The sequence below is a fragment of the Macaca thibetana genome, chromosome 19, assembly GCF_024542745.1.
Source record: "Macaca thibetana thibetana isolate TM-01 chromosome 19, ASM2454274v1, whole genome shotgun sequence".
Classification (NCBI taxonomy): Eukaryota; Metazoa; Chordata; class Mammalia; order Primates; family Cercopithecidae; genus Macaca; species Macaca thibetana.
The window spans coordinates 13286038-13304079 of NC_065596.1; the positions used below are offsets into that span (position 1 = coordinate 13286038).

At 52.3% G+C, this 18042-nt stretch overlaps 1 protein-coding gene across 11 annotated transcripts in view; it reads right to left on the reverse strand.

Annotated features, from left to right (window-relative positions):
- SMARCA4 (SWI/SNF related, matrix associated, actin dependent regulator of chromatin, subfamily a, member 4) overlaps positions 1–18042 on the reverse strand; it is a 102827-nt gene that overhangs the window by 1649 nt on the left and 83136 nt on the right. For 8 of the 11 annotated variants that reach the window (XM_050770003.1, XM_050770011.1, XM_050770009.1 and 5 more), the window contains 4 exons: positions 2326–2434; positions 1803–1904; positions 792–924; positions 489–631 (listed from right to left, as the gene is read on the reverse strand). In XM_050770003.1, coding sequence (XP_050625960.1) covers positions 489–631; positions 792–924; positions 1803–1904; positions 2326–2434 — 487 coding nt within the window. The remainder of the gene's footprint in view (positions 1–488; positions 632–791; positions 925–1802; positions 1905–2325; positions 2435–18042) is intronic. The other 3 variants (XM_050770013.1, XM_050770010.1, XM_050770006.1) reach the window with 1 other exon arrangement.

The window sequence follows — 18042 nt, forward strand, 5'->3', positions numbered from 1 at the left end:
AAGATTATTTAAAGCCAGCAAGTGGATCTGCTCAGGCTTCCTACTGTCCCCCAAAAACTATCCACTGTGGGTTTGGCATTTCTGCCCATTCTCTACAACACTGAGGAGACAAGGCACTGCCTGGTTGGTCCCCAATCCTAGCACCTCCCACTCGACCCTACTCAAGCCCTGGCCTCCCCGGCCTCAGCCCAGCAGCCCTGGTGCCATGGGACCGCCTGTTGCCTGTCCTGAGACCTCATATGTCCCCCAGTCCCCAGACACCCACGGGTACTAAGAGTTGGTTCCAGGGTCACACAGGCTTGGGTTTCAGTGGCAGCCCTGCCACATATTGGCTGTGTGACCTGGGGTCAGCCACGGCAGGTCAAGCCTCAGTTTCCCTACCTGCAGCATGGGGGAGTAAGAGCACTGCCCCGCAGGGCTATCCTATCAGGGCCCTGGGATGCCTCCCGCCACCCACCAGCCCTGCCTGCTCGGGGGCCCGACCTCACCTCCTCTTGTTCCTCCTCACTGTCGTCATCACTTACGACCGGCTTGGCTCGGGACCCTCGGCTCGGTCGCCGCCGGCCGCCCTTCAGCCGGTCCTGTGCTTTCTCCTTCCGGCCAAGCTTGATCTTCACTTTGACAGACCGAGCTAGAGGGGACCACGAGGGAAAGACAGCCTTGAGCTCTGGGAATGCAGCACCCTCACAGCAAGGGGTGTCTGGGAGCTGGGAGGGCTGTGAAAAGCTGTGACCTTGGGGGCTCTTGGGCCAGTGTGAACCCCGGCATCCTGAACCCCCCCCGGGACTCACACTCAGATTCGGAGCCTTCCTCCTCGCCCTCTTCCTCCTCCTCACTCTCCTCGCCTTCACTGTCATCCTCCTTCTCAATTTTCTGCCGCACGCTGGTGAAGACTGACTGCAAGACGATGGAATCTTCATAGATCTGGGCGGAGACACCAGGGGCTTGAGTGGATGGGCCTGACTGGAGGGTTGCCTGCCCGGCCCTGGCCCCAGCCCCAGCCCCAGCCCCAGCCCCAGCCCTGTGTTGTCCCTGGACAGCTGATCAGTGGCCAGTGCGAGCCTCAGTGGGTCGGGGCTTCAGCCCACCCAGGGTGGAAGGCCCTCTCCATGATCTTCCTCCACAGGTACCCCAGAGAGCATCAGGCTTCTGAAATGCTCCGGGGTGAAAGGTCAGGCACACTGGTTTGGAAATGGCTGCAGGTGCCTCCCTCCTTCTGCAGAATCTCTGAGGTCTGCAATAACATTAGAAATGCATGTCCCTTGTTGAAGCCAGCATCTTCCCCAAACGCATCCAAGTCAAGTATTTTTTCTGAGAGGCATCAATCCCAAACACACTTAAGAAAAGTTTGCCAAGTTGAGGCTGTGTATGTGTCAATTCTATCACAGGAAAGAACACACCCATAGGATTCCTCTGAAGAGAGTGTGCCCCAGGGAATTTAAAACAAAATTCCAACAGACAGAGGACTCTGAGTCTATTTCTTCTGTTGTGCCTATCTTTATTTTCTTTGGTAAATACGTACTGCTTTTGTAATTGCTAAAATATCCCAAGTTGTTGGAAATTTAAATTTTTTTTTTTTTTTAAAGACAGGGTCTTGTTACGTTGCCCAGGCTGGTCTTGAACTCCTGGCCCCAAGTGATCCTCCCGCCTTGGCCTCCCAAAGTGCTGGGATTATAGGCACAAACCACCACAGCTAGCGGGAATTGTTTTTAACCCATCAATTCAGAAAGGAAGCAGGGGCGGGTTGGTTCAAAGCCCAGCTGTGGGAGTGGCCCATCCCCATCCCCCAGCCGTGCCCTCACCAGGGAGCCCTCCAGGTTGAAGGTCTGAGCGTTCTGGCACAGCAGCATGACGTCCTTCTCTAGGTCGTTGAGGCTGCGGTATTTGTGGTTGCGGATGCGCTCCTGCAATGGACGGGAGGAGCAGGTCTTACCTCAGGACCCCGCCTCGCCTGCCCGCAGGTCCCGCTGTGTGCTGGGGACCCCGCGGGCCAGGATTCCTCGCGCCTATGAGGATGTGGCTGAAGCCCCAGCCTTGGTAACCCGGCCCACCAGGCACGGGAACTGCATGACTGAGGCCCAGCACTGAGTGAGCAGGACCTTGAAGGAACACCCAACACCAACTGCTGACATCCCACAGGACACCCCCAACCCTTACAAGGAACCCCAAAAGCCCACGACCAGGTCCCTAACCAGGCATCCCAAGGCTCTGCCCAGGCAGTTTCTGGTCATTCCACCCACACACCACAGCTCTCGGATGGGGGTGCCCCTGGGTCAGACTCCTCCCGCGGGCAGATGCACGGCACAGGCACAGCGTCAGTGTTACCTTTATCTTCTTGAAGTCCACGGGCTTGCGGATGAGCTCGTAGTACTCCGGCAGCTCCTTCCGCGAGGGCAGCTGGATGAAGACCTCACTGAGCTGACGTCCACTGCTGCTGCAAGGCAGAACCGGCAGGCGTCACCCCTCGGCCCGCCCACCTGGGAGCCCCTACTCCACCTCAGCAGGTCCCCACATTGAGGACAGAGAGGATGAGAAATTCAAACTTGGCTCAGGAGCTATTTCTTGCACACTTTTTTTTTTTTTTTTTTTTTGAGACGGAGTTTCGCTCGTTGCCCAAGCTGGAGTGTAATGGCGCAATCTCAGCTCACTGCAACCTCCACCTCCCAGGTTCAGGCGATTCTCCTGCCTCAGCCTCTGGAGTCACTGGGATTACAGGCGTGCGCCACCATGCCAGGCTAATTTTGTACTTTTAGTAGAGACAGGGTTTCTCCATGTCGGTCAGACTGGTCTCAAACTCCTGACCTCAGGTGATCAGCCCACTTCGGCTTCCCAAAGTGCTGGGATTACAGGTGTGAGCCACCACGCGTGGCCTGCACATGTGCTTTCTTGTAGCTTCTGGAACATTCCCCAGCGACAACCACACACACAGGCCTGTGACGCGGTTTTGTTTTTTTTTCCTTTGAGACGGAGTCTCATTCTGTCATTAGGCTGGAGTGCAGTGGTGTGATCTTGGCTCACTAAAACCTCTGCCTCCAGGACTCAAGCAATTCTCCTGCCTCAGCCTCCCGAGTAGCTGGGATTACAGGTGCCCACCACCACACCCAGTTAATTTTTGTATTTTTAGTAGACGGGGTTTCACCATGTTGGCCAGGCTGGTCTCAATCTCTCGACCTCATAATCCGCCTGTCTCAGCCTCCCGAAGTGCTGGGATTACAGGCATGAGCCACTGCACCCGGCCAATACATTTGTTTTTGAGACAAGGTCTTGCTCTGTTGCTCAGGCTGGAGTGCAGTGGTATGATCATGACCCACCACAGTCTCAACCTTCTGGGTTCAAGCGATCCTCCCAGCACAGCCTCCCGAGTAGCTGGGACTATAGGTGTGCACCACCAGGCACAGCTAAAATTTTTTGTAGAAATGGGGGTCTATTTTGCCCAGGCTGGTCTCAAACCTCTGGCCTCAAGCAATCCTCCCTCCTCAGCCTCCCGAAGTGCTGGGATTATAGTCAGAAGCCACCGCACCTGGCCTGGGATGCATCTGGATCTCCGCTCTGTCCTCACTGGGGACTGATCTAACCCCCCGAACACCACAGGAAGTGCCCTCGTGTACTCGGCACAGCGGCGGTGATGAGACGCTACCAGGCCTCGTGCACAGCACTCCCAGCTCTTACCAGGTCTTACCCATACCTGAGCCTGGCTCAGGAGGATGGGGTGGGTGGGGACAGAAGCTCTGAGAGCTGACCTTGCTCTGACAGAACCTAGACCGCAGGCTGGGAAAATGAGAACGCATGGCAAACGCGCTCTCCCCTCTGCTTTGGCCCAGAGGAAGGGCCTGGCCGGGAAACGGCCCTAAGCAGGGAGCCATCAGGCGGATGAGGCCTAAAAGTGGCCAACGGGGCCCGATGGGAAGAAGGAGCTGAGTTTGAGTTCTGATAACTCCAGCTGCCTCATCAGCACCGCTTCTATCCTTATGTTCTTTTCCAGAAAATTCCAGAGGGCAGGGCAGCCCGCTCATGCCACTGGCTGGCCCCATCATCTGTCTGGGTGTCCTGAGTGCTCCTTATCTTGTTTCTGTTTACTGTCCTAGAAAATGGCAGCGACAACATGGTGGCTTCCTTGGTTCTGTCGCTGGGGGATCCTGATGTCACCAAGGGGCAGACGGGCCAGGCCTGCCTCTAGGAGGCTGCCCGCGGGTGGGATCCCAGAAGGCCTCCTGCTTCTTTGGCGTTTGTGTGCATCACGAAGCCCCTGACCCGGCTTCTAAAACGAGAGCCTCCTGAGATGCAGATGTCACACACAGGAGCCAGAATCCTGTCTGTGCACCTCCCCTGGACTTGACAATCGCCATCATCCCCTCCTTGCTGGGCCAGTCACACTTTACGCACACTAAACTCTGAAGCAGGCAGCAGTGTCAGGCCAGCTGTGTTGGGGAGGGAAGTCGAGGTGGGAGTGAATTTCCTGGCCTGGCCACAGCCCGCCTTGAGCCTCTGCCTTCCAGGGCTGTCCTTCTCCAGTGTGTGCTCATGAAGTACATTACATCTCCCCATCTCCCGCCAGGAGGCGTTTTTGGTCCTGGGTGTGGGACCAGCTGGTCCAGTATAGGAGCACATACCCTTCTAAGCCAGCATTCTCAACATGGGCCCTCCTTTTTCCATAAGAAAAGGAAGCACAGGCTTCCTTTTTCTTATGCACAGGCTGGTGGCCGCCTCGGCCACGGGCAACTGTTGGTAAACCCGGTCCACAGGCTCAGGAAAGAACACGCAGCAGAGGCACTTGCTGCTTGGTGGCCCTGGAGAAAGACACGACTCCCCTTTGAGTCGGGAAGCATGTGTCCCATCTGCAGCTCAGGCAGAGCAGGCCTGTACCTCTTCCCTCTCCTAAGCCGGCACATCCTGCTCTCCACTCTACGGAATTTTTTAAGCAAAGAGCTCTCCTCTCTCTTCACAATGGCGGCATCCACCCTATACCTGTTACAATGAGGCACATCAAAGAGCTGCACCTTACGCTGTGAAGCAGGATGTGCAGCACAGGCAGGAGCAACAGAAGAGCCCCAGTGCGATATTCTCGTCTGTGAAAAGCAGCGCGCTCTGCCACTTTCCATTCTATTACATTTTTAAAGAAATGCCAGTTGTTGGCCAGGTGCAGTGGCTCGTGCCTGTAATCCCAGCACTCTGGGAGGCCAAAATGGGAGGACTGCTTGAGCCCAGAAGTTTGAGACCAGCCTGGGCAACATGGCAAAACCCCATTTCTATTTCACTGAGAAAAAAAAAAGCCAGTTTTGTGATCCACTCAATGCCCTTAGTGGCCAGCAAACAGTGCAGACTCTTGGCTTGAAACGCCCTGCCCTGTGGCCATGGGGGGCTTGCTGCACACTGTGGCCCTTGCCCTGGAGGGCAGCTCCCTATGCAGGCAGCGCAGGAAGTAAGACCCCAGGACTGTGACAGCAGAAGGCTTTATAATAGCACCCCGCCACCCCAACACCACCTCCATCAGGCTAATGAGAAACAGCTACAGGCAGCAAAACAAAACAAAACAAAAAAAACCACAAAGTGTGGCTGAGCGCGGTGGCTCACGCCTGTAATCCCAGAACTTTGGGAGGCTAAGGTGGGTGGATCACGAAGTCAGGAGTTCAAGACCAGCCTGGCCAAGATGGTGAAACCCCATCTCTACTAAAAATACAAAAATTAGCCGGGTGTGGTGGCAGGCACCTGTAATCCCAGCTACTCAGGAGGCTGAGGCAGGAGAATCGCTTGAACCTGGGTGGCAGAGGTGGCAGTGAGCTGAGATCGTACCACTGCACTCTAGCCTGGATGACAGAGTGAGACTCTGTCTCAAAATACAAACAAAAACAAAACACAAAACCAAAGTACAAGAGCACCCCCTTCCGGACCTCTAGGAGAATTAGGTTCTGGATGAATAAAGACCACCCAGGGCCGAGCGTGGTGGCTCAAGCCTGTAATCCCAGCACTTTGGGAGGCCGAGACGGGTGGATCACGAGGTCAGGAGATCGAGACCATCCTGGCTAACACGGTAAAACCCCGTCTCTACTAAAAAATACAAAAAAACTAGCCGGGCGAGGTGGCGGGCGCCTGTAGTCCCAGCTACTCGGGAGGCTGAGGCAGGAGAATGGCGTGGACCAGGGAGGCAGAGCTTGCAGTGAGCTGAGATCTGGCCACTGCACTCCAGCCTGGGCTACAGAGCGAGACTCCGTCTCAAAAAAAAAAAAAAAAAAAAGACCACCCAGGGGCCAGTTTGAGGATTTCGCTCTGGTGCAGAGTTCTCCAGAGGTCCTGTCCTCAGGCTTTGCTGCAGCAGGCGGGGTGCCGAGAGCCTCCCTCACCACTATATTAAAGAGGGATATGCCGCAGCCTCCCCTTGGAACAAAACCCGGAGTCCTCTGGATAGGCGCCATCACCTTTGATGTCAGTGCTCCTAGCTCCACTCTCACGCTCATGTCAGGGCCTACAAAGGGGATTCCACCCCCATGGGAATTTGGGTTCTGTTCTCATCTCAGGGCAAACATCGCCTCCTCTGACCCCCACACATACCCCAGCCCACACCTCTTAATATCTGACTTAACACCAACGCACAGATCTTTTTTTGAGACACAGTCTCGCGCTGTCACCCAGGTTGGAATGCAGTGGTGCGATCTCGGCTCACTGCAACCTCTGCCTCCCAGGTTCAAGCAATTCTCCTGCCTCAGCTTCCCAAGTAGCTGGGATTACAGGCGCACCGCCACACCTGGCTAATTTTTGTATTTTTAGTAGAGACGGGTTTCACTATGTTGGTCAGGCTGGTCTTAAACTCCTGATCTCTAGATCCATCCACCTTGGCCTCCCAAAAGTGCTGGGATTACAGGCTGAGCCACCGCGCCTGGCCCAATGCACAGATCTTTAGCATGAGGCTAAAGATGTGCTCCTGTCAGTCCTTTCCCCAGGGGTGATCCTGGGCCGAGGTTCGCTGCTTCTTGAAGTTGATGATGCAGAAACACACGGGAGCCCCGAAGCCTGGCATGGCTTCCTACCTTCCCGCTGTCCCTGTTGCCGAGTGCAGCGGCAGGTCCTGAAGTGGGCACATACCAGCCATGTCCACTTCCCGCTGCTGGGCATCTGGGCTGTGCCCAGGGTTGGAAACCAGGAAGCAAGTGTCTGTGGACACTCAGGAACAAGTGTTTAGTTTGCAGTTCTCCTGGGAATTTATCTGGGAGAAGATACTCTGGGTCACAGGGTGGGGAAATCCTCTACTTGGTAGATACTGAGCCAGCGTGAGCGGTGCTCGTCCTTGCAGCCATTCTACAACGTGGCCCTAAACACGTTTCCTTGTTGTGCAGAGAAGTCAAGCACCGTTTCACAGGCTCTTCCAAGTAGCGCCTGTTCCCATCTTTGGCCCATTTCCCTCCCTGGGGAGTCCTTTGTTGGATGCATTATTGCAAACACCTGTTCCAGTCTAGGAACTGTTTCTTTTCTCTCTTTTTACAGACACGGTCTTGTTCTGTTGCCCAGGCTGGAGTGCAGTGATGCCATCCTAGCTCACTGCAGCCTCTAACTCCTGGGCTCATGAGATCCTACTGCCTCAGCCTCCCAAGTAGCTAGGACTACAGGCACACGCCACAGCGCCCGGCTAATTTTAAAAATATTTTGTAGAGATGGGGTCTCACTATGTTGCCCAGGCTGGTCTCAAACTCCTGGGCTCAAGGGATCCTCCCACATCAGTCTCCCAAAGCACTGGAATTACAGGTGTGAGGCACTGCGCTCAGCCCAGTGTAAATATTTGAGGCTTGCTGGGCCTGCCTCTGTTGCAACTGCTCAGTTCTGCCGCTGTTCCATGAAGGGAACCATAGACAATGCAGAAATTGGTGGGCTTTGGCTGCATTCCAACAAAACATCATTTATCAACACTGAGATTTGAATTTCATTTTCTTTTTTTTTTTGAGATGGAGTCTCACTCTGTCACCCAGGCTGGAGTGCAGTGGTACGATCTTGGCTCACTGCAACCTCCACCTCCCGAGTAGCTGGGAGGTGGCACCCACCACCACGCCTGGCTAATTTTTGTATTTTTAGTAGAAATGGGGTTTCGCCATGTTGGCCAGGCTGGTCTGGAACTCTTAAGTTCCAGTGATCCGCCAGCCTTGGCTCCCAAAGTGCTGGGATTATAGGCGTGAGCCTAGGTTGAATGTTTTGACACGTTATAAAGTATCACCTTGAGAATTATTTAGACTCACAGCTGTGACACAGAAAACATTCTGACTCATGCATCGGGGAGTGAAAGGAAGTTCACCAGTGAATCTGTCAATGAACATGGTCTGAGGCACCTCCCTGCGGCCAGGCACAGGCTTCCAGTAAAGACAGAGGCGCCAGGAGCTCTGTTGAGAGGTCTGTGCATCAAGGCTCTCGCCTGGCTACAGGTTATGATGTTGATGGCTTCCAATGCACCAGTATTTGTAATAAGCCGATAGATTCTAACACGCCAATACCACACCCGGGGACACCTATTTCTTATTATGGGTTCAATACAGTTGAACAATGAAATCCAAGTTCAGTTTCATTTGTTGAGACAGGGTCTCACTCTGTTGCTCAGGCTGGAGTGCAGTGGTGTAATCTCAGCTCACCATAGCCTTGACCTCCTGGACTCAGGTGACCTTCCTGCTTCAGCCTCCCAAGTAGCTAGAACTACAGGATGCCACCATGCCCAGCTATTTTTTTTGTATTTTCTGTAGAGATGAAGATTCACCATGTTGACCAGGCTGGTGTTGAACTCCTGGGCTCACGTGATCCACCCACCTCAGTGTACCAAAGTGTTGGAATTATAGGCATGAGCCCTGGTCTGGCATGAGTTCAGTTTTTTGTTGTTTGTTTGTTTGAGACAGAATCTCCCTCTGTCACTCAGGCTGCAGTGACGCAATCTCGGCTTACTATTACCTCCGCTTCCCGGGTTCAAGTGATTCTCCCAACTCAGCCTTCTGAGTAGCTGGGACTGTAGGCGTGCGCCACTGTGCCCAGGCTCCAAGTTTTTTTTTTTTTTTTTTTGAGACGGAGTCTCGCTCTGTCGCCCAGGCTGGAGTGCAGTGGCGTGATCTCGGCTCACTGCAAGCTCCGCCTCCCGGGTTCACGCCATTCTCCTGCCTCAGCCTCCCGAGTAGCTGGGACTACAGGCGCCCACAACCGCGCCCGGCTAATTTTTTGTATTTTTAGTAGAGACGGGGTTTCACCGTGGTCTCCATCTCCTGACCTTGTGATCCGCCCGCCTCGGCCTCCCAAAGTGCTGGGATTACAGGCGTGAGCCACCGCGCCCGGCCTTTTTTTCTTTTTTGAGACAGAATCTTGCTCTTGTCCCCCAGGCTGTAGTGCAATGGCGAGATCTCAGCTTACTGCAACCTCCGCCTCCTGGGATCAAGCGATACTCTTGCCTCAGCCTCCCAAGTAGCTGGAATGATAGATGCCTGCCACCAGGCCTGGCTAATTTTTGTATTTTTAGTAGAGACGGGGTTTTACCATGTTGGCCAGGCTGGTCTCAAACTCCCGACCTCATGATCTGCTCACCTCGGCCTCTCTGGCTGAGTGCAGTAGCAGCCAGCCCCTGCTAGACTCAGGCCAAAGCTGTCACCACGAATTGGCAAGGCAGCAGCTCAGGCCCTGGGCTGGGGACCATCATCCCCTCTCACAGTGCACACGGTGCTGGCCTCTGGGCTGTGTGCCTGGCCACGTTATTTCAGTCAGGCCCCTGTGCTGCAGATGTGGAGACTGAGGCACAGAGACAGATGTGGAGCTCAGATCTTCACCATACTCAAGTCCCTCCTACAGTAACCACAGGGCTGCTGCCTCCAGGTAGTGCGGAGTGGGAATGGAACCCAGAGGACCCACCCTGTGGGGCCAGAGCTTTGTGAGGCTTAGCTGCGGCAGCCTGGACCCGACTCCGTCTTTCTGAGCGCCTCTCTAGCCCTGAGGCTGTGCGCATGTGTCTCCTGACCTCAGCACAGGCATCAAGTTCAACACCATTGTCTACCATGTAGTTTTTTTTTTTTTTTGAGACGTAGTCTCACTGTCACCCAGGCTGGAGTGCAGTGGCGTGATCTCAGCTCACCGCAACCTCCACCTCCCGGGTTCAAGCGATTCTCCTGCCTCAGCCTCCCGAGTAGCTGGGATTAAAGGCATGTGCCACCATGCCTGGCTAATTTTTGTATTTTAATAGAGACGGGGTTTTGCCACATTGGCCAAGCTGTTCTCAAACTTCTGACCTCAAGTATCGGCCCGGCTCGGCCTCCCAAAGTGCTGGGATTACAGACGTGAGCCACTGCGCCTGGCCTGCATGGTCTTTATTGTAGCAGCATCTCTGCCCTCTCACTGTCGCAGGCAGGCTGGTGGCTGGCGGGGTGGTCTTCAGCAGCCTGCCTGCTGAACCCATGTGGGCCAGCAGATGCCCTTCTCTGAGCCCTTACCAAGCACACCAAGGGGATGCCCCCTGACAAACATGCGGCCTTGACATTTGGACACAGTGCCCCAAATGCCTCAGCCACCAGCTGCCGACTGCTATAAAGAACCCAGGGAGGGAGGCGGAGATTGCAGTGAGCCAAGATTGTGCCACTGCACTCCAGCCTGGGCTACAGAGCAAGACTCCGTCTCAAAAAAAAAAAAAAAAAAAAAAAAGAACCCAGGGAAGAAGGTATCAACTGGCAGTGCACAGCCCCACAAGTCTGAACCTGACCCAGAGTCACAGCGAACATTTCTGCATGTTCTGATTTTGAAGTAAAATCTCCTACATGCAACTTAATTTCTTCATTCTGGTTTCGATTTCTGGCAGGTTCCTCAATGTGGTTTGAGATTTCAAACCACCAGGAGAAACGCCCTTGGCTGAGGGCAGGTGTGTGGCCCAGGGCCCCTGTGAGGCCCCTGGTGCTGGCACAGCCCCGCTCAAGCCCCTAGCCTCCCTCCAGCCTCTGCATGCACTGTGTCCTCTCTGCCTGGGACACCTGTCCTTCACCTCCCAGTGGACACTGCTCACGCTTCCTGTTCTGCTTATGTGGCCCTTCCCATTGGAGCCACCACAAGTCCCTGGACAGCAGAGGCCAGAACTGCCCACATGGTACCACAGAACACTCCAGCCTGTTCCCACGGTGGCCACTGAGCAGGAGGGGCCTGTCAGTGCACTGTGTCCACAACGTAAAGGACAGTGGCTGTGAAGGCCGGCAGTGCCACACTCCGGGGCCTGGGGAGGAGGGGTCTTGTGGCTGTGAATCTGACTGCAGAGGAACAGAGTAAAAGCTTTCCAGGCAAGACAACTGGACACGTATGAGGAGGTCATCACGGAGGTCACGTCAAACACAATTCTGCCGGTATAAAATACAAACTAGGGGGCTGCGGGTATCTCCAATGATCAAAAACAATATTCGAAAAGATTCCACCTGACAGGAAGGGCGTCCCTGCCTCTCCTAAAGGGTCTGGCCCCAACACAGCAGCGGGTGCCCAGCTGAACCACTTCTGTCCTCAGATGTCACCACCTAGAGGGACCACGTGACTCCCACCTGCAGTCACGGGCACAGTCTCCAGCTCGGCGAGGCAGGCTCCTGACACCGAATCCAGAGGATAACCTCCTGTGTTCACTCTGTGAATTGTCAGAACTCAGGTCTACACAGACGCCAATCTCTTTTCAGGCTTCACATTTAACTCAATTACAGAGTTCAACTAATTAGGGGTTTCTGGAAAGCAAACTAAAAAACAAAAATTCCGGCCAGGCGTGATGGTGGTGCACACCTGTAATCCCAGCTACTTGGGTGGCTGAGGCAGGAGAATCGCTTGAACCTGGAAGGTGGAGGTTGCAGGGAGCCAAGATCATGCCATGGCACTCCAGCCTGGGTGACAGAGTGAGACTCTGCCTCACACACACACACACAAATCCAATTAAAAATAATTTGTCTTTTCTTTTCTTAGAAAGGAGCAATTGAAAGTTGGAGACAAAAAAGTAAGCTGTTAGCTGTGTCTGACTTTATTCCATTCAAGCTCTTCTCAGCCTGGTGCAGCTGTGTGGCGCCAAGGAAGGGCCGAGTGACATGAGCACCACCTGCCACGCAGTTGGTAGCGTGGAACCTTCCATGGGTCTGACAGATGTGTCATACAGAATGTAACTTCTAGCCAATGATGGGCAAATAATAATAATAAAAAAGAACGTAACTTCACCCCAAATGAGGTCTTTTGCCCAGCACTACTGGGAGGTGATCTCTGGGCACTTAGAATGTCACACCTAATGGGCGTCTTGGTTTACATGGGGTCTGGAACCAGTCCTAGGTTGGGGCTTTGGGCTATGTAGTTTCTGCTCGACCTGCAGAGGGGCTTGAGATGGAGGTCAGTCATATGGGTAGCCAGCTGTGTCTTTATGACCAAGTCCCAGTAAAAATGCTTGACACAGGGTGGGTGCGGTGGCTCACGCCTGTAATCCCAACACTTCGGGGGGCTAAGGCAGGCGGAGCACTTAAGGTCAGGAGTTCGAGACCAGCCTGGCCAACATGGTGAAACCCCATCTCTACTAAAAATACAAAAATTAGCCAGGTGTGGTGGCGTAAGCCTGTAATCCCAGCTGCTCAGGAGGCTGAGACAGGAGAATCACTTCAATCCAGAAGGCAGAGATTGCAGCAGGCCGAGATTGCACCATTGCACTCCAGCGTGAGTGACAGAGTGAAAACAAAACAAAACAAAACAAACTCTGGACACAGAGGCTTCTCTGGTTGGCAATGTTGTCAGCGTCACCAGGAACATGAGTGCCGTCTGCAACTCCACAGGGAGGAGACAAAGGAAAGTCCTGTGTCTGGAACCGTCCAGATCACCTCAAGTGATCCGCCCACCTTGGCCCCCAAGAGGCCCCATATACCTCTTGCCTTGGTTGATTTTAATCTGTAGCCTTGCACTGTAATAAATCATAACTGCAGGCGTAACAGGCTGAGAATGACGGCACGTGAGGGTGATCTTGCGGACTTTCCCCAAACCGTGCAACAGGGTGGACCCTGAGGTTGTTTTCCCTCATAGCTTCAAATTTCGTTAAGAATATCAGAAATATCCATTAACTATGCCAATTTTGTATCCAAACATCATGTTGGAAATTATTGCTAAATGGAGGCAGCTTTTCTTTCGCTTTTTTTTTTTTTTTTTTTTTTGCAACAGAGTCTCACTCTGTCACCCACGCTGGAGTGCAGGGGGGTGATTATACCTCACTGTGGCCTTGGCCTCTTGTGGTCCTCCTGCCTCAGCTTCCTGAAGAGCTGAGACAACAGGCATGCACTACCACACCTGGCTAATTTTTGTACTTTTTGCATAGGCGGGGTCTCCCTATGTTGCTCAGGTTGGTCTCGTATTCCTGGTCTCAAGGGATCCACACACCTCCGTCTTGCAAAGTTCTGGGATTACAGGGGTGAACTGCCATGCCCAGCTGAGGCAGCTTTTCAACAACTATCTTTCTTGACTTGATGTGCCCTATGTGATGTTTTCCTGTGCAAATCACATTACAGTGAGTGGACAGACCCACACCTGCTGTGCTTCCAGCATTAAGGAGGCTTCCTTTTTTTTTTTTGAGATGGAGTCTCGCTCTGTCACCCAGGCTGGAGTGCAGTGGCGTGATCTCCACTCACTGCAAGCTCTGCCTCCCAGGTTCACGCCATTCTCCTGCCTCAGCCTCCCGAGTAGCTGGGAATACAGGCGCCCGCCACCACGCCCAGCTAATTTTTGTATTTTTAGTAGAGACGGTGTTTCACTGTGTTAGCCAGGATGGTCTGGATCTCCTGACCTTGTGATCCACCCATCTCGGCCTCCCAAAGTGCTGGGATTACAGGCATGAGCCACCGCGCCCAGCCAGGAGGCTTTTTTTAATAGTCATCTTTGTTGTCCTACTTATAATTCCAACATAAGTTACTCCCAGTCTAATGGGCAACCCCCAGGTCTGTGAATCCATCCATTCCAGGAAGATGTGAGGTTAAATTGAAAACATAAATCAAATCCCTCACTGAGGCACCCTCCCACATGGGTCCCAGATAAGACAGGAGCACTGCTGTGTGACTGAAATGTCGGTATTCTTCTCAAAACAGGTCTCAAAATCTCCACCAGAATTGCATGTCCTGAAACAGAACAGTTTCGATAAAGCAGTCACTTAGCAGTAAGAGTTAGGATTTGGGTTTTTTTTTGATCTTTTTTTTTTTTGAGATGGAGTCTCGCTCTGTCGCCCAGGCTGGAGTGCAGTGGCGCAATCTCGGCTCACTGAAAGCTCCGCCTCCCGGGCTCATGCCATTCTCCTGCCTCAGCCTCCCGAGTAGCTGGGATTACAGGCACCCGCCACCATGCCCAGCTAATATTTTTGTATTTTTAGTAGAGACGGGGTTTCACTGTGTTAGCCAGGATGGTCTGGATCTCCTGACCTCGTGATCTACCCACCTCGGCCTCCCAAAGTGCTGGGATTACAGGTGTGAGCCACCGTAACCGGCCTTTTTTTTTTTTTTTTTTAAATAGAGACAGAGTCTCACTATGTTGTCCAGGCTCATCTGAAATCCTAGGCTCAGGTGATCCTCTGCCTCGGCCTCCCAAAGTGTTGGGATTACAGGCGTGAGCCACCATGTCCAGCCTGTACTGTTGTGGCTTTTTTGGGACAGGGTGTCACTCTCGTTGTCCAGGCTGGAGTGCAGTGGTATGATCATGGTGCACTGCAGCCTCAACTTCTCGAGCTTAGGTGATCCTCCAACCTAAACCTCCCGAGTAGCTGTGACTATAGGCAGGCACCACCATGCGTGGCTAATTTTTGTATTTTTTGTAGAGATGGTTTTTCACCACATTGCCCAAATTGGTCTTGAACTCCTGGGCTCAAGAGATCCACCCACCTCGGCCTTCCAAAGTGCTGGGATTACAGGCATGAGCCACTGTGCCCAGCCGGAAGTTTTAATTTATTGTATGATTTATCATCAAATCTTACACAGGCTAGAAGACTGACTGTAGCAGCTGGGTGAGCCATTTCCTCTTTTGTCAGATGATATACAACTAAATATGACCCTAAGAGGGCTCTTTCTGTGAGTCTAAAATGAAAAACAAATGGACTAACACAGACATACATTTTTGTCTGAAAATATTCAGGGTCTTAATAGGTTGAGCATGCTGTTTCTGTCTTTTTAAAAACCAAGGTGTAATGGAATGCAGAGAAGCGTACATATCTCATGTGTGCACCTTGGTGCATGTACACATCATATACACGTCCAGATCTACAGAGAGAATATCGCCAGTATCCTAGAAGGCTCATCATGTGGCTTTCCTGCTAATTCCCTCTCTCAAGGTAAGCACTGCTTGGCAGCCATCGCTGTGGATCAGCTTCTGACTCACAGAACTGGAGGCACACAGTAGGCCCGCTTTAGCATCTGGCTTCTTTCACTCAGTAACATGTAAGCTTCTTCCAGGTAGCAGTTTTCAGGTAGTCTGTTTCACAGCTATTTGGGGCCCTGTACAATTACGCCCCCACAGATCCATGCCCCTGTAGATGGACACTGGGCTGATTCCTGTTTTGGGAGAGTATGAGCAACGTGGCTATGGCCATGTCTGTCTGTGTGGACACGTACTCAGCTCTCCCGCGTAGAGTGAGGGCTGCAGGTTGCTGGGTCAGAGGGCGTGCACAGGCTGAACCTCAGAAAACATTGTCTTCTGCAGTTTGATGGTTAAAAACAAGCAAAGCAAAGCAAAACACAAGAGACCGCCAAAGAGCTGCATACTCTACACGCAGGGCGTGAGGTCAGACTGCTTCAGACTTGCCAGCACTGATGGGCATTCGGCCATTCTAGGGCGGGTGCTGGCGCAAGTCACTCTGGTTTTAATGAGCATTTCCTTGAAGTTGTGATGCTAATGCAATGATGTGAGCACCTTTCCCTACACTGATTAGTCCTGGGATGTCCTGTGTAAGGAGGCATCTGTTCCCGGCTCCTGCCCAGCTTTAAATTGTGTTGTCTTTTCCGAATCTATGAGGGGTTTTCACTGTCTCCATCAGCGTGTCCATTAATAAACAGATGTTATTAATTTTAGTGAAGTCTAATTTCTCAATTGTTTGTGATTAGTGGCTTCTGTGGAAGAAATCGATGCCTATTCATGAAGATTTTCTCCTGTGCTTTCTTCTAGAACTTTGTTTTACCTTTCATGTTCTTACATCTATAGTCCATGTCACGTGGATCCAAGTGCATGGTGTGTGTGTCGGGGGGGCGGGGGGTCAGGGCTCATCCTCTCTACGTGGATACCCAGGAGACCAGTGTGATGGAGACGCCCGTGCTTTCCCCACTGCACTTCAAGGACCTTCTTCAGGTTGGTAATGTTAAGTTTCCCTCACAAGAATATCATTCCAAATAAAACATGGGGAGGGTCTGTCATTGTCATTAGATTTTTGAAAATTCAGTTTTTTTTTTTTTTTTTTTTTTTTCAGATATTGTCTCACTCTGTCACCCAGGCTGGACTGTAGTGATGCAATCTTGGCTCGCTGCACCCTCTGCCTTCTGGGTTCAAGCGATTCTCGTGCCCTGCCTCCCGAGTACCTGGGACCACAAGCACTCATCACCACGCCCAATTCATTTCTTTTTTTGTATTTTTTGTAGAGATGAGGTTTCGCCATGTTGACCAGGCTGGTCTCAAACTCCTAACCTCAAGTGATCCGCCCGCCTAAGCCTCCCAAAGTACTGGGATTACATGGGCCACCATGCCTGGCCCGTATTTTTAAAAAGTATTCTGTATTTATTTTATTTTTTTAAGAGACAGGGTCTCACTCCATCACCCAGGCTGCAGTGCAGCTGTGTGATCACAGCTCACAGTAGCCTGGACCTGCTGTGCTCAAGTGATCCTCCCACCTCAGCCTCCCGAGTAGCGGGGACCCCAGGCGTGCGCCACTGCCCCCAGCCGTATCCCACACTTTAAGTAAGTTAAGTCCTCCACTCACTTTCCTCTTTGAGGACTTAGCCTTGGAGTTAGGTTTGTAAATTAGAGTCAATATTTTTTTCTCTCAATACTGACAATACATGACATTTTCAGATCTGGCATTGAATTTGAAAGTCTCTTTTCCTTCATTATCTGTTTCTCTTCCAATAATAAAATAACCTTTTTTTTTTGAGACAGACTCTCGCTCAGGCTGTAGAGCACTGATGTGATCTTGGCTCACTGCAACCTCCGCCTCCCAGCTCCAAGAGATTCTCCTACCTCAGCCTCCTGAGCAGCTGGGATTACAGGCGTGCACCACTACACTCGGCTAATTTTTGTAGTTTTAGTAGAGAAGGTGTTTCACAATCTTGGCCAGGCTAGTTTCAAATTCCTAACCTCAAGCGATCAGCCCACCTCAGCCTCCCAAAGTGCTAGGATTACAGGCGTGAGCTACCGCGCCTGGCTAAAAGAACCTTTTAAAGCAGTATTTGTTTTTGGAGTTGAAGTTTTGCTCTGTCACCCAAGGCTGGAATGCAATGGTGCAATCTTGGTCCATAGCAACCTCCACTTCCTGGGTTCAAGTGATTCTCCTGTCTCAGCCTCCTAAACAGCTGGAATTAAAGGCGTGTGCCACCACGTCCAGGTAATTTTTTTTGTATTTTCAGTAAGGACAGGTTTTCACCATGTTGTCCAGGCTGGCCTCGAACTTCTGACCTCAAGTGATCCTCCCACTTCAGCCTCCCAAAGCGCTGGGTTGACAGGTGTGGGCTACCACGGCTGGCCTTACACAGTAATTTTTACCCATTTAGGCACTCCAATTGTTACCATCCTCTAAAACCTCACACTTGGTAAGATTCTCTCCAAACCATGCATGTGGGCTCCCTTCACTCTCCCCTCCAACAGATACAATTCCCCCACCCTCTGCTTCATGACTAACAGCAAATTGTTACTTTAAAATCAAACAGTACAACCTCCCCATTGCGGGGACAGCGGTACTGGCCAGTGTGTACCAGGAAGTGAAATAAGACCTTGGAGAGTGGAAGACTGGGTGAGTCCTGGGCTAGGCATGGGACTTACACCCCTTGCTGGCTCCTGCCCAGCTCTGTGACCTGCCCTGGGCTGGCAGAAGGTGCACAC